The sequence below is a fragment of the Fundulus heteroclitus genome, chromosome 23, assembly GCF_011125445.2.
Source record: "Fundulus heteroclitus isolate FHET01 chromosome 23, MU-UCD_Fhet_4.1, whole genome shotgun sequence".
In the NCBI taxonomy this organism is placed as follows: Eukaryota; Metazoa; Chordata; class Actinopteri; order Cyprinodontiformes; family Fundulidae; genus Fundulus; species Fundulus heteroclitus.
Window position 1 is genome coordinate 11870983 of NC_046383.1, and position 16909 is coordinate 11887891.

Below are 16909 nucleotides of genomic sequence, written 5' to 3' on the forward strand. Positions count from 1 at the left end.
AGGAGTCTTTTCAGAGAACGGAGGCAGCGCCGACCTCGGATGCACCCGGATCGCTTGGATATCTCCCTCCAAAGGAAGCCTCATCAGGTGAATTCCTATTTTACTGTTGAACCCTAGAGCCAGCAGCTTTTTTTCCATCCTTCCCTGTAATCTGCGTTTGATTAGCATGTCTATTATGTTCGCTGTTTCCTTTTAGCATTTCAGCATGGCCCTTTTTCTGTTTTTACAAGATACAATTTTGGTCTCACCTGACACAAACCCAATGTATTCACTTCCCACTTATGAACAGAAAATAACGTTTTGATCCATCTAAATGGGACATTTTAGAAATTTAAAAAACAGGACAATATTCTGGTCATTGTTTTTAAGCCAACAAAAATGTATTAAAAGCAAAGAATGCATCTAACTATAAGCAATAAAATCAAAATTGTACTTATTGATTTTTTTGCCCCCCACTAAACCTGTCCTAAAAGTATAAAACCTTTCCCTGGTTTGGCTTGTCAAAGTCTCAGGGTGTCCACTTCAGCTCCTGGTTTTCACATCTGTCCTATGCCTCATTATTTCCTTCCCTCTTTCCCTTCCTTCCCACATTCCTTGTTTTCCTTCCATCCACATATTTTTATCATTTTGCCGTAGAGGTTGAAATCAGTGTCAGGTCCCCGCAGACCTCCAGCAATCCTAAGTCACGCTGGGAGTTCTTCGCTACACCAGGTAAACCTCTGTGTTTGTGGAGGTCTCCTTCCCGCGTTAACATACTGGTGTACAGATGTCCCTTCATATTTCCCTCAGAGCTAAATTAAAGCCAGCTCGTACCGACCTCTGTTCCATAATATGTAATATTTGTAAATAAGCTATGTAGTTTTTTTTTCCCCTTGTATGACTTTGAAGTTTCCTGCTTGAACTGCTTACGCACAAAGCCAGGTGCTTTTCTTTTTCTTGCTGATCACTGTGTTTCCAAGGGTCAATTTATCACTTTTAGTTGAAATAAAAACATTTTTTTAAGTTTATAATTAATCTTGGACAAAAAGCAGCAGCATCTGACTTGTATTTCATGGGCTTTAACAGTAAGGGTGCACCAAAATTAAAATTTGGGCAATTCTTGATATCCGATATTAATATTGCTGCTATGGACGATAACTGATATTTACCAATATTATACATATTCCCCTAGCCTTTCAAAATCATGAAAAGACAGCCATGCCACTGATATGGCATCTGTGCTTCAGTTAAACACCAGTGGTGTGCACAGCGTATCAAAAAGTTAGCTTCACTAACTCATATTCAACAAACAAAAATAATGGTGTCACTTCCACTAAACCAATGATAGATAAGGAAATTAGAGAAAGCTAATGCAAGCCACTAACTGCTAACTAATGGCTGTTGCTCAGTTTGTGACACACAAATTCAGGCAAAAGGTTCTGCATGCACACACCTGGTGCATGACAAATGTCAACTGCGCTAAAGTTTTTGAGGGGATAGCTGCTTTAATTCAGGATAAATGTATTTTAAATGTTAACAGTTACACGTTAGTGGAAGTATTTGAGAAGAAGATTCTATCCCTATGTGCCCAGGCAGCTGCAGTGACTTGATGGGTTGAGTAGTTGTCTCGCAATCAGAAGGTTGTGGGTTCAATTTCAGCTTCCCCTTGCTTCCACTTAACCCCAAGTTGCCTACTGAGCTGTGTATCTGGTGTGTAAATGTGTGTGCGTTAGTGAGTGTGATTGGGTGAATGTGGCTCTAGTGTACAGTGCTTTGAGTGGTCAGTATGACTGGAAAAAGTGCTATATAAGTTCAGTCCATTTACCATTTAAAAAATAAAAAAATGGTGTGGGTGTGGGTTGCCAGATCTTGCAAGAGAAACAAGCAACCAGCTCTTCTGACACTTAAAAAAAATGTATTTGAGTATATTTAATTAATGGGAAAATTGTTATATTTTTATCAAATATGTTGGTGCCACACTTATTGGCAATTTCAGCGTTTAAGAAGCTTTAATTAGTAACCTGTTAAATCCTGTTTCCCTTCCTTCCCTTCCCTTTCTGGAGGTTCTGTGATGCTATGGGCCTGTATTTTATTTTAGAGGCCCTTGGAAACTAGTTGGAATAGTCAGAAAAAATGGTAATCAGTGGGTCTATCAGCAAATTAAGTGGTACAATCAACACAGAAAAGGTCCTCCTGACAGAATGAACCTTCTTCCATGACCTTCTTACATCACAGACCTTACATCTTTAAAATACCTTTGTTATTTTGTAAAAAAAAATAATAATAATTTTTAAGTGGTATTTTTTGCCCACTGAGTAAGGTTACTTAAACTAAAGGTGTATGGCTCTGCGTTAAAAAAAGTATTTATATTTAGGCTTTGCTACAAATTTTTATTTAGTAAAAGGAACACATAACTATATTAATTAATAGCCTTATAAAATTAAAATGTCACTTTGTTTTTTTCCTCTGTGGTTTTCAAACCAGTAAGTTATGTCTTGTGTACATTTGTCCCATGAAACTGAATTAGTTTAGATTCATTTCTATCCAAATTTGTGTTGACTTTCGTTTTGTTTCGATCCCCTATTTTTACAGAAGATGCAGAGAAGGATCCACATGGAAACGTGAGTAAAATAGTTTCTCATATTGTTTGTATTCAGACCAGTCACCCTCAGCCATATTACCTTCTTCTAGCAACATCTGAATTCTGCAGTTTTAGTAGAAACAGCGGTTTGACTCTGCTTGCCTTTGCTGTAACACTGTTCAACGATCAATAGTCTTTATTGTTATTTTGTAGCCATAATGACCTTTAGGTGAGGCACTGGCTCAGAATTCACATACAGCGCCCAGACACAAATCCAAGACATAAATGTTCAAGTTGAATGTAACAAAGTTGTTTATTGAAGGCTTCATGTGTGTATCCATTACATTTTATCAATCATTTTTGAGTTTTCTTGATTTCCAATGTTTTGTCAGTGCATGTTTTTGCAACCGCTCTGTTGAGCTTATCTGATCCACCAAACAGTTTGATTGGAGCTTTAATTCAATGCTGCAAACAATTTAAAGCAGCCAAGCAGATGGAAAGCTCTTATTTAACTCTAAACCTACATAAAACATTTCTTTTTCATAATTGATTTTATTTCCTGTGAACAAAAACCGTCACATTGTTTTATTTTCAGTGCAAACACCTTTTTTTTATTTATTTTTTAGATCATACCCATTGTTTTCTGTTTCGTGTTGCCTTGAATGTTACTGAGCTAATTACTGAAGATCTCATGGAGCTGTTGATGTAGCATGCCAGATGATGATGCTGCAGTTGATGGCTGAGACGGCTTTTTTCCTTTTTATTCACCTCCATCTCTCTTTCTCTGTCTTCTCTCTCCTTAGTAGGCGTCCTTTGGCTAGCAATGGAGTAGTGCTCTTGTGGTAGACCAAATATTTCTGTCTCCTCCCTTCTCTTTTCTTTTTCCGTGGTGGATGTGTGTACACATTTGGGGTCTGTCTCTTTGTGAATGGGTTGTGTGTGGGTGTCGACGTGTGCATGCATTTGTTGTTGTGTGTTTGTGCATGTTGACTTGTGTGTGTGTGTGTGTGGCTGTGTGTGTGTATATGTGTGTGGGCCTATCAGGTGTCAGTCCCGGTGTTGGCCCAGGCCAGGCGGGGAGACCGCTGGTCTTGGGACCCGGATGAGGAGCGAAAGCGTCAGGAAAGGTGGCAGCAAGAGCAGGAGCGCATGCTGCAGGTACACGGCAACCCACCAAGGGTAAAGCATGGCGCATGAGTGTGCAAGGTTAGGAGTTCAGTTTGTCATGAAGCTTGGCAGGCGGAGCACAGCACCAACAGTCTGAGTCTGAGGTGCAGAAAATGTTTGGCAGGATTTCTAACCAGACTTGACAGGCGTAGAATTTGTTTTAAGTGTTTAACAGGTTTAAGTAAGGAAAATAGGACAATAAGCATGTACAACGTAAATGAGAGCATGATGGAAAAATACTTTTATTTTTATTTCCAACTCCAGGGTCGAAAAATGTTTTTTCAAGTTTGGACAGGGATGAGGAGGTGTTTGTTTTCCATCCATCCATATTTCTGTTTGTTCTCCATACATACATAAATTTGTCTACCATCTCTTTGCATCCATCCATCCATCTGTCACTCAGTATGTCTGTTTTCCATCCATCAATCTTTCTTTGCTCATCATCCATCCATCTGTTTGTTTTCCATCCGTTCATCCATCAATATTTCTGATTGTTCTCCATCCATCCATCCATGATCCATCTGTTTTTTTCCATCAATCCATCATCCCATTTGTCTCCCATCTCTTTGCATCCATCCATCCATATTTCTGTTTGTTCTCCATACATACATAAATTTGTCTACCATCTCTTTGCATCCATCCATCCATCTGTCACTCAGTATGTCTGTTTTCCATCCATCAATCTTTCTTTGCTCACCATCCATCCATCTGTTTGTTTTCCATCCATCCATCCATCAATATTTCTGTTTGTTCTCCATCCATCCATCCATCCATCCATCCATCATCCCATTTGTCTCCCATCTCTTTGTATCCATCCATCCATCAGTCAGTATGTCTGTTTGTTCTCCATCCATCCATCAATTTGTTTGTTTACTTCTCTCTTTGCATCCATCCATCCCTCCAGATTTGTGCAAGGCTCGATTAGAACAGAACTTTCTGCTTGGGAGATCCTGGTCTCCCTGTTTGGTGCTCATTACATTTATTTAGAAAATCAGACTTCTTAAATGGATCCAGAGTAACAAAGTGAATATTGTATTGAATATTATATTGAATATTGATAAGTTTTAGTCTCACCAGACTCACCTAGTTGAGTACAGACAAACCCACAGAGTCCAGTCAGAAGTCTTTTAGCTCAGTTATTTAGTTGCTGTTGTTCAGTCTGGAATGGTGTATTTATCACAGAACTCTGAAAGTTCATCTAATGCACAGAATTACAGAAAGACTAAGTGCACTTCATTGCTTTTTATTTCCTTGCACATTTGTTGACATCAAGCAAAGCTTAACTCCTCTATGCTCACTTGAACCACTAGATGGCGAGCTTGCGCAGTGGAAGAGCCCCTGCTTTGGTCGTCTTCCATCACCGCCTCCATCTCATGCACACACAAAGGCAGGGACCTTGTCCAACGTGGCTGCTGTTGCTGCTGCCCCAGTTACCCTCTCCCTCCTCAGCCAATGAGCATCTGCACATTTAAGCATTTTTAAAGAAGTGGGGTCTGTTACTGACAGCATACAGAAAACAGATAACACTCCTTTATGGTTGTTGTTTGTGAGGAGAAGCGGTCAAAAGGACGAATGCCTGATGCATCAGTGTGCTCTCCTCCCTCCTTACCGTGTTCTGTCTGTTTTGTGCTCTAGTCTTACTCTTTTTTTTTTATGTTAGCATTTCTTTTATCTCTTTCATATCTAACTCCTGCACTCTTATGGGGTTCCTACACAAATTTGCATGAAAAGGAGATGTCCTTTATTGCTCTCGGAAATTCTGAAAACAATGTAAAGCAGCTTTTAAAACAACACTTGTGGAGGAACTCCATGCTTAACGGCTTCTGCATGCTTTTGGTCCATTTTGATTCTTCATTTTTATGTTTAACAGGTACATATCTAACTGAAGCAAATGAGAAGCCATAGCCCTGCATATCAGGCTGAGCGAGCTCTCTGTTGTATGCATTTACTGTACTTCATGGTTGGGATTCACTCAGAAAATCATCAGATTTAGAAAACTTAATGAGAAAGTGGAGGCTGGTGCCGGCTGTCTGTGCACAGCGCTTCTGTTTTTCGGCCCAAACATCCAGCTGCAGACCGTTGGTTTCTCTCCACGCTCAGGCTCTCTGCTGTATGTCATGTGTCTGTTGCCGTGGAAACAGGAGAAGTACCAGCGCGAGCAGGAGAAGCTGAAGGAGGAGTGGGAGAAAGCGCAGCGGGAGGTGGCAGAGGAGGAGAGGAAGTATCATGAGGAGGTGTGTGTGTTTGTACTGGAGGAAACGTGCTGAGCTGTGCGAAATGAACAAAAGTGATTTTTCTATCCACCGCACTGCAAACAGGGAACTAAAAGTAAGTAACATTTTCTTGAAATTAGTGTGATTTTGCTTAATTTGAGCAGATAAATAATACTACCTGCCAATGGAATAAGATTTGATCTTATTTTAGAGGTAAAGCTACTTATTCCATTGGCAAATAGTCTTATTTATTTGCTCAAATCAAGGAAAACTACACCCATTTCAAGAAAATGTTACTTATTTTTAGTTCCCTCTTTGCAGTGTAACATCATACTGTTTGTTTCTGTGTTCATTTTAGATGCCTAAACCAAGCCTTGTCGTCCGTGTTTACATCAGTGCTTTGTTTGGGATTTTCTCCCCTCTCTACAGGAGCGAAAGATCCTGGAAGAAACTGTGATGCCGTTGACGCCCCGCTCCTCAGCCCTGCCCTCCCCCAGCCGGGAGGGCCTCTCCTCCACCTCTGAGCCACAGGACACGATCGTCCGTTCTCTGGCAGATTGGGAACGCAAACAAGAGCTATTAGAGAGGCGGTCTGTGAGTGACTAAGTATTTATGATCTAAACCATTTTGACACGTGTTCTACAAAAGTACTTCCCCTTTGATTCTGTTACAGCTGAAAATCTGAATGCGTCCTATTGTGCTTTTATCTGATAGACCATCATATAGTAGCACATACAACTATGTCTCAAAAAATGTCAATATCGTCAAAAGTTTTGTCACTCATTTCAGAAAGTGAAACTTCTAAATTATAGGAGTTCACTACTCATTCAGTGAACTATTTCAAGACTTTATTTCTTGTCCTTTTTGATGATTCTGGCGAACAGATAATAAAAGCCTGATTTCAGAAAATTAGAATATTACACTAGATTAATAAAATATATTTTAAACAGAAATGTGCTTCTGAAAAGTAAGTTAATTTTTATGCACTCAACCCCTGGTTGCCCCAGGGCAGCTGTAGCAACTTACATAGCTCACCAACGTCAGGGTGTGAATGGGTGAATGACTAAGACTGTAGTGTAAAGCGCTTTGGAGGTCGTCAAGACTAGTTAAAAGCACTATACAAGTACAAGCCATTTACCATTTGGAGCTCTTTTTGCATGAATTACTGCAACAATGCAGCGTAGCAGGGAGCCGATCGGTCGGTGGTTCAGGTGAAATGTTCAGGAAGCCTGGGTTGCTTTGATAGTGACCTTCAGGTCATTAGCATTGTTGCTTCTGGTGTCTCCTATCCTCTGTTTGACGATACTCCATGGATACAGGGTTCAGGTTAGGCCATTGTTCTGCAAATCAAGCAGAATAATACTATGGGGATTGGACCAGCTTTTGGTACATTTGGTTGTGTGAACCTGATCCAAATCTTGATGGAAAAGGGAATCAGCATCTCCATAAAACTTTTCAGCAGAAGGAAGCATGAAGTGCTCTAAAATGTCCTGGTAGATAGCAATGTTGACTGTGGACTTCAGAAAGCCCAGAGGACCAGAACCAGCAGATGACATGGCACCCCAAATCATCCCTGACTGTAAAAACTTCACAGTGGACTTCAACGAGCATGAATTCTGTGCCTCTCCACTCTTCCTCCAGACTCCGGGACCTTGATGTCCAAATTAAATGCAAACTTTACTTTTCTCTAAAAAGAGTACATTCCTGAATGTATTTTGGTTGACCACGCCCTCAAGGCTGCAGTTATCCGTGTTGCTTTTCTTACTTCCACTCAACTTTCTATGATGGTGCTTGGACACAGCAATTTGTTAATGACCAACTTCGTTTAGCAGGACCTTTTGCGGCTCCCCCTCCCTGTGGAGGGCGTTAGTGACCGTCTTCTTAACATCTGACCTGTGTGCAGTCTTCCCCATGATTGTGTCGACTGCTGACCCAGACTGAGAGATCATTTAGAGGCTCAGGAAACCATCACAGGAGCTTTGAGTTGATTACTGGATTAAGGCGTGACACCATTAGTTTCCAATATTTAACCTTTTGACAATATTCCAATTTTGTGGGACTCTGAATTTTAGCTTTTCCTTATGTGAAAACCATAATCATCATAATTTCAAGAAATAAAGGCTTGAAACATTTCACTCTGTGAAATCTATGTATGAGTTTCACTTTCAGAAATGAGTAACATTATATTCAAATTTTTGAGACCTATCTGTAACTTAAAAGAAGGGTATATCATTTTCTAAATTTTACAGATAAAATTCTAAAAAGTGTGGCATGCATGTGTGTTCAGACCCCTTTAGTCTGATACCGTGAGATAAAATCCAGTGCAACCGGTTGCTATAGAATTCACTTACACCATGGTCCACCTCTGCATAGTTTAATCTCTGTATAAATGTAGCTGTTCTGGAAAGACCTAAGCATTCTCATTGAGAACATTAGTGAACAAACATCATCATGAAGACAATGGACCACAGGACCAAGGAAATATCAGGGAAAAGGTTGGAGAGAGGTTTGGGCCTAGTCCACGCGTAGCCGCATAGTTGGGAAGAAGGATAAATGTTTATGCCTGTTATGTTTCATCCACACTAAAACGGCATTTTACTTGCCTAAAAACAAATGAGTCTCTCTGGCCAAAGTTGAGATTTCTAAAAACTCTGTCTTTGAGCCTGCGCGTGTACATGACAAGACGGAGTTTTAAGGAGGAAATACTCTGGCTGCGTAACGTAAGCGGCGCCGCTTACGGGCGTGTTTTTACAAGCATAAATTTACAACAGACGCTGCAAAGTACACTCCACAGCTGTTTGATTCTGCAGAGAGAAGTAAGTAATTATAGAAAGACAAATTACCAGTAATCTATGGGTAAGGTATTAAATTACCAGTGATAGATCCAATGTTTTGATCACCTAAAAGTCCGTGTCTTGACCATATCTGATTAGAATATATCATATTTTAGTTTGTTAGCTTGTCACATCTACATCACCCATGGCGCTTTATTTTCAACGACTCTCATTTTGGGCTACTTCCGTAAGTGAACTTTGACACTGGATGTTGTTTTCCCATTTATTCCCTGCCAAACAGGAACGTATACAGAACTTCAATCTAATTTAGGCGTCACGTAACGTAAATACACATATTATGCTTCCAGTTTTTATTTATTGACTGATTAAAATGAAGAGCTAACTTAAGCGTAGGACGCGCTTACGCTGCTTTGAGGCTCTTAAATGGCGAAACGCGTCCAGTCTGTTTCCTGCTTTAGGGTCCAACGCATCATGGCGCTGATGCCACGTTATAGACTTGGCCATACAGTGGAGTAAAACATCAGTGCTGTCAAAGAGGTGCTGATTTCTACGTTGTTGTGATTGACTGTTAACAATATGTGTGTCTAATCAATGTTAAACTGGACAAATTCACTAACTTACAGCATCCTGGGTCGTTTATTTCCTCTGATATTACCTCGACACCACACAGCATTTCCTGAGTGAATGGAACATCATAAACATTACAGTTGGTCCAGACGCTTTTTGTTTGTTTTTACAAGCCCATTTGCTCCAATACGTTGAGGTGCAAAGGAGAAAAAGCACTTGGAGGTCAGACGTTTTACACAGGCACATTGCTTTTATTCTTAAGCATTATGGCTGACTGACATAGGTTTTAGCTTTTTGGTACACTGCCCCCTATGTGTCTGGCATGTTTAAGACAACGTTCAGGGTGAATTTACACGGTTTGTGTGGAACAAAACTTTTCTAAAAACGATCCTGTGTGTACGGCATTATTTTTAAAAACGATGTGAGGGAGATATTAATTTCTATAAATACCCGCCTACCTGTGTACAAGGCCTCAGAGTGAGCTTAGGCTATAAAAAAATATATGTCAAGCTTTTAAAATCTCACCGAGGTCAGTTCAATCCATCTTGTGAAAACGGTGTGACATAATTGCAAACCTACATCTGAGCATCCAGATGTGATCACGCAATACTTTCTATTTTAAAAGATCCAAAACAATACATCTGCCCCTATAAGGGCCAGAGTTTATACAGAACATATAAACATAGCTGTGTCGCTTTTTCTATAGCAACTGTTTAAACTATGTTAGTTAGTTTAGGGACCATAATATAAAGCAATAAACAGTTGTTTCCCAGAATTTGTACCAGCTAGTTGACTGACTGTTGTTTGCAGAGAGGAAGCACCGAGAGCGCAGATTGGAAAAGGAGAGAAAACGACAGGACCAGTGACATCAGCACTGCTGACGACAGCATGAAAACTGGCAGAAGGTGGGTAAACGGCAGCTCAAAGAAGGAGATTTAGCTGTTTAGCACAATTTGAGGATATTACAGTGAACCTAAGATGATTGCCGTATCATAAAGATTTGATGATTTGGCTCAAAGGGTTTTCTCAAAGTGTCTTTTGATGCAATTTTTTTATTCTTAAGATTATTGATCTGTTTTTAGTAGTATATTCCCCTTGAATTATTGATGTGGAAATGGTTTTGCTTTTATTTAGGAGTTCTAACCTAAAGTTTCTTTGTATTTAAAATGTGTTTAGGTGATTTTGAGTCAAAATCATTGCAGATTTATTTTCTAACACTGTTCTCTAAACAGGTCTGGTCACATATTTTGACCATACAAAGAAAACACATATTCAAAAAGCCCTCATCCTGGTAGTTTTAATTTAGTCCTCTTTGAGCCTGAAAAGAATTTTGCATGTGGTCTTATTATAGTAAAAACACACAAAAGTGCCTTGTCTACTAAAAAATAGAGCAAAAACAAAGTTTAAAACACAGAAATCTAATTTAATGAGCGTATAGGGCGTGATCATTTAATTGGAAAACCTAGTATACAACCAGAGTGACCTTACTGGTGTAGAAATTTGTAGTCATAGTACGTGACTAGACCCCTTTAAATATTAGGAACCATGTGGTTTTATTTGTTTCCTGAATTCCAGGTGATGTTGTTTGGCGCCAAGCTTGAACATAAACAGACGTAAGGCTGATTGAATCAATCATAACTTTGCTGTTTTTCTTTGTTCCATCATCAGCATGGTGAGCCAGAACAGCAGCCAGGCAGAGAAACTTAGTCAAAGTGTTCACAACAGCCAGAAGCCTCCTCCTACGTTGGCCAAATGTTCAACTCCAGACAAGAGGCAACCTGGGCCCTCTGCCGACAGCACCAGAGCCAGCCGGCCTGCAGGAGAGCGAAGGTGTGGGAATATTTGAGTGAGAAGATATAAATAGTTTCAGTGCTCTCTTCTTGATTTGATTGGATGTAGTTTTATTAATCATTCTCTATTTTTATAAACATTGCTCTATTTTTTATTTATTTTTTTTGAAGTTGTACTTTTAAATGAGCAGAACAGGAACTTTCAAAGTTACAATTATAACAAAAAACCACCAGCAGGTGGCATCTGATGCCCATATTTTCCTCCATGGGTATTCTTCACACAAATACGGTTCATTTTTTGTCCTGAATGTGTTTTGGAAACATTTTTTAGTTGAGTCATGTTTTACAAAAACAAAAAAAAATGTAATAACAAGCCAAAAAGTGACGTTAAATCTCCTAAAAACTGCTCTTTGTATCTGTGGTTTGGATTGGTCATCGTCTGTCTGTGCCATCCAATCATGTTGCTGTATCTGGGAGCCATCATCATGTCGCATGTTGCTGTCCATTTCTAGGTGCGGCCCCACTGATAATAATGTAGGACGCAGCTCATCCAAATCCCTCGCAGCATGCCCATCAGAACCAGACTCATTACCCCCACCACCCAACAGGTACTGCAGCACAAAGAGGAGAAGGAAGGGTGCTGTTCATTTGTGCATTGTCATTTTCTGCTGTACTCCCCACCCCCACCTTTGTTTTTCCCTACCCATCTCATAACATGTTAACACTGCAGCAGCAACTGTGCAGGAAGGAAGGAAGGAAGGAATCGAGGAAGGGTTGGTTTTTCATTTGATGCAATAGGTTTTGTGACATGCAGCACAAATATTCGTGAATACCAGATTCACAAACGTTGAAGCTGAAATTCTAGTTTTCAGATTAATGTGAATGCACAGAACCCACAGCTTTGATAAGGTGTCATAAAAATCCCAACACAATAAAAATGCTAAACAAAATGGTGATGAGTTAGAAACAGGAAAACATATTTTGGCAATGCATAGAACAAGCACACTGCCTCTGGACCTTGGTTGGAAGAAAACCTTAACTGTGTCTGCTGCCTCGTGTAGGTCCGTCAGTGGGAGGAAGCTCTGCTCCAGCTGTGGGCAGCCTCTGGGAAAGGGAGCGGCCATGATCATAGAGACTCTAAGCCTCTACTTCCACATCCACTGCTTCAAGGTTGGTGCACAAGAGAGGGTTTAGTTCATTTATGCTTAAAGACTGGAACCTCTCTGTTTGTTTTTGTTTGTTTGTTTGTTTTTTTTAACAGCAGAAGCATGAATGGGACCTGGACAGCTTTACCTTAGTGTTTTGTCCAGAAAATACACAGTTAAAAAGCTAGCATTAAATCCTGCTAATTGGGACAACAGCGCCATCTGCTGTTTAGTCAGTAGTATGAGTAATTAGGGATTGTGGGTAATCCTCAGAGCCATGGCTTCACTACATTTAAGTTTTTGACCCATGTTGTAGAGGGTTTTTTTTTGGAATGGGAGAACCTGAAAATGTGTAATTCTTCAAAGGCGGCGCAAAGATAAAGTGTGAGTACAACACCATAGCATCACCATGTAGGTTTTCCCAAATCTTTTAAAGACATACTCGTCAAAGTGTATGTAAACTTCTGACGTTAAATAAAGCAACAGAAAATTCTCAATAGTCTCAATATGCTATCATTTACAAATAAATGCAAATTAGGAAATCCTAGCTTACCAAAAACCTGAAAAGTTTAGTGAAAAATGCTTCTGCCTTTTTAAAACAGTGTACGTAAATATTTGGGTTCTTCCGTGAAGACATCTTTTAAGAAAACCTGTCAGAGACTGAGGTGGAGGTTAACCTCCAACCCAGTCAAGAGGTTAAACATCCAACCAGAACATCAACGGGATGGTTTGGAGCAGGGGTGTCCAAATTTTTCGGTATATGGGCCAAAATTGTCAAGTCAAAGGAACTCGAGGGCCAAAAATTTTTTTAACCAAAACAAAATGCTAATTTTTTTACCTGCTACACTAAATATGATAATTTTGGATAAATAAATTTGTTGGATTTTTTGTTGGAAATTAATGTATAAATTATCGTACATCCAAAATTTTAAAAATGGTTTTGTCTCATTTGTTGTACTCTTCCAGTTTGCAATTATTTTGAATAATTTAGTTTGACTCTTTAGCAATAATAAACTGAACTGTTTTTGGTGTAGCAAGATAAGAACAGCATTTGGCTCAGTTGTTCTTTGAAAACACTTGCTGTAATTAGCCAATTTTAATAATTGAATTATAAAGCAGATTTAATGCATCAAAGTCTGTATATCTGTAATTAAATGCCATTGGATAGATGTTACTATGAAATTAAAGAGAATGTCAAAAGTGTGTTTATTAGAAGATAAATACTTTGTGTTGTACTTAAGATTTTCAATTGTAGGATTGTAACTTTTCTATAATAATTTTGCCCCAATTAAAAACTAAAATCTTCCGTCTGCATCAGCCACCTGTTCTGGTGGACCAAATATTATTGAAATGCAGTTTGGGGGGGGGGGCACCCAAAATCAGTACAGAGTCCACAAATGGCCCCCGGGCCACACTTCGGACGTGCCTGGTTTAGAGTAAAACAATGAATTACAAAGTTGAGGTTAAGTTTCTCCTTAAAACATCTCTTCTGTTATTTCTACTGCTCTTTACAGACAAGAGTTGTTTATTTAGCCAGAATTTCAACAGAGGAGCATTGATTGAAACAACACTGAACACATTTTTGTATCTTAAGGTATTAATAAATGGATCAAATATATTTGCTGTCTCTTTGGTAGTGTGGGGTGTGTAAAGGACAGTTGGGCGACACCACCACAGGGACAGACGTCCGGATCAGAAACGGCCTCCTCAACTGCAATCAATGCTACATCCGTTCCCGCTGTAAGTTTCCCATGTTGTTTCCAAACACCCTGCCTCCCTTCTAGCACCAACGTTTGTTTTTCTTTTTCTCTACTTTCTTTCAAATCAGCAGTTTCTGAGGCAATTGTTTATCCCTACATAATCTTATGCCAGTCAGCCATCTCCATTACTTCATTTAAGGTCCATCGCCCATACATTGGTGCCACAAGTAATAAGAGCAAATATCAAACGTGAACCAGAGGACACAATATATACAACCTGAAAGTAGGTTGTATATATGTATATGTATATATGTAGATGTGCTGTGTCAAAGGAAACTCTTCTGTTTTGTTTTTAAAGCTTTTAAATTGGAACTTTTTTAACTTTTCACATTGAGCCCAGTGAGAGACAAAAAACAAATCTGCTTAGTATTGCTTTAATAAAAGCTGGTCAGACCCAGTAAAGCATCAGAATGGAGTTGAAAAGGAGGCAACCAAAATTAAACTAGAGCTTTTAGTTAGAAGAATTCATTTTTTATTCTTTATTTTAAAATGAAACTTTTGCTCATTAAAATTGTTGTTTTCATTTACTCTGTCTGTCTTTTCCTTTAAGCGGCCGGACAGCCGACCACGTTGTGACGCTCAAGTGAAAAGCACAAGGTTCACCGAAGAAAGCGTCATCCCTGTTTTAACCTGGTTATCCACCAATCATGCCCTCCGCAGCCTGTTGGGATGTATGCTTCCTCCGCAGCTCTGTGACCACTGGAGATTCATCATATGGGCCAAATAGGGATCTGGGGACAGTTTAAAACAACAACATATATTCTGTGTTCATGTCATCTGCTGCGTGAGTGAAGTCTGAATTCAATCGGTCCTCGTCTATCCATGAAACATGCTTCTTTATGCATCAACTTTGTTCTGAGGCGGCAGCCATGTTGAATGGAAAACACATTGAACCCCCTGTTTATGCTGGAAAATAAAATTTACCTTTTAACTCCACATGAGGGATAGAAGTGTTATGCAACCTGTTTCGGATTAAAGATTTATGGGTTGTTGTATTTTTTCTCTCCAAGGGATTCAAATCCAAATATTAGGGTTAGGAAATGAGACCAGTTTGTTCATTTGGATTTTTCTGTAAGTCTTTAATAAACTGAATCTTAAAAATATATACACTGTTGTGCCCCTATGGGTAAAACACACATTAAAACCTAAATGCTAAATTGGAAAAGTGCAATAATGTTCAGAATAAACCTATTTAGAATCAAATAAAGTGCACAAAAGTATATATTTTTACACTCGACCCTGGTACAAAGCTTTTGTTTTCTGTACAGAACAAGATTAGTATCTGATATAAAGATATGGAACAGATTTGGGCTCATTTTAAGGCAGTAATGCCAGTAGTGTGCTGTTTATGAGCTTTTTGGTTGCAGCAGATTGTTCTTTATCCAGTCTGATTGTATAGCCAACACTTTAATGTGCCTTAGGACAGTGACATGATGCAGGAAGCAAAGCACCACTTGTGTGGTGTCTTATTTCTCCACCGTTTTTCTTTGGCGAAGAATGATTTGGTCAAATTTAAACTGGGAAACCACAGAAAGTGCAAACTAGATCCCTCCTTCATCCGCGTAATCACTGGTGTTTATTTCCATCCAGACATACTCGATTTCATCATCTCCCTTTGATTGCCCTGTGATGTGTAATGGTACATGATAAAAGAAAAACATGTGTTACACAATATACCGCGTGTACTCCGTACCGCAGGGCAAATATGGGTTTCATTTTGGATGTTTGTGATATTGAATGTGTAAGAATTGGGCTATTTTGATCATTTCTCAGCTGTATAGTTCATTTATGCGCCTGAAAAAGTTTAAACACAAACATCTGCATTATCTGCAACATCTATCATCAGCAGAGGTAATATGAAGACATACCAGCAGCAGCTGCACCTGTGCAATGTTTGGTTGGTTTAAAACGAAAGATTTACCCTGCCAGCTGCACATTTAAAACTCTGGCTAAGAGCTTTATGATGTGTTGTGGGTGTTTTGGAGAAAAAAAATGCATGTTTAAGCATAAAACCAAATGATTTGCTGTATGAAAGCAACACAGCCTAAACTTCCTCGTGCTGAACAGGCTTCACCTCCGGGGTCATCTCTCACTTTCTCTGATCTACAGTATTTTTAAGATTATTTTCCAACTGTTCTATTTTTATTTTTTAATCCTCATTTAGCTGATGAGTAAATCAAAGACAAGTCTTTTATTGCAGGAATTTTGAGTCCGAGCTCTCTCCCAGAGGGTTTGTGCTGGACAGTAGGGGAATGGAAAGCTTTTTGCATCTGTACTGTATTTATTGTATAATATTCACCTTGAACACTACCCAGAATATAGTTTCATTTGATGTATAAATGCGACGGCATTTATTATTGCATTACTGTATGTTTATAAATAAACATGATAAATCAAAATTATATTCTTTCTCCTTTTTGCAAAACAAATGGCTGATACATGTTTGAAAGTTCTTGGAAATGTATGGAAAAATCCTTATCAAAGCTTATATTTACAGGAAAATTTTGCATCAGCATAAAAAAACTGATGTTTCCACATCACCTTTATTGATATTGTCATATTTTTCCTGAAACTGAGTAGTACAAATACTTAATGAGAATATTCCGGGAAACTTGCCTGAACAATAATGCATAAATTAAGTTTGGGGTTATTTAAGTTACCCTAAATATTGACTGGTTCAGCAGACATTGTGGTCAATGCATGAAGAGGAAGCAAGAGGGACAAATGAGTGAAATAATTTTTATTCTCAGCTTAGCATGGTTAACATGAGGTTAAAAATACCTCATAAAAACAACAAAATGGGTGAAACTTGCATTGTCATTATTACTATTTATTATTATTATTATTATTATTGCATTTATTATCTAAAAACTGTAACCTAATTCCACCTGGAAAAATTATGGGAGCATAAA

At 38.9% G+C, this 16909-nt stretch overlaps 1 protein-coding gene across 6 annotated transcripts in view; it reads left to right on the plus strand.

Moving 5' to 3' along the window:
• LOC105931916 (LIM and calponin homology domains-containing protein 1) overlaps positions 1-16399 on the plus strand; it is a 104818-nt gene extending 88419 nt beyond the window's left edge. For 4 of the 6 annotated variants that reach the window (XM_036127537.1, XM_021320623.2, XM_036127542.1 and 1 more), the window contains 11 exons: positions 3-87; positions 637-711; positions 2572-2600; positions 5869-5961; positions 6370-6534; positions 10113-10207; positions 10971-11132; positions 11605-11700; positions 12154-12262; positions 13875-13977; positions 14548-16399. In XM_036127537.1, the coding sequence (XP_035983430.1) occupies positions 3-87; positions 637-711; positions 2572-2600; positions 5869-5961; positions 6370-6534; positions 10113-10207; positions 10971-11132; positions 11605-11700; positions 12154-12262; positions 13875-13977; positions 14548-14573 (1038 nt within the window). In that variant the 3' untranslated portion in view covers positions 14574-16399. The remainder of the gene's footprint in view (positions 1-2; positions 88-636; positions 712-2571; positions 2601-5868; positions 5962-6369; positions 6535-10112; positions 10208-10970; positions 11133-11604; positions 11701-12153; positions 12263-13874; positions 13978-14547) is intronic. The other 2 variants (XM_036127539.1, XM_036127538.1) reach the window with 2 other exon arrangements.
• Positions 16400-16909: the final 510 nt, after the last annotated feature.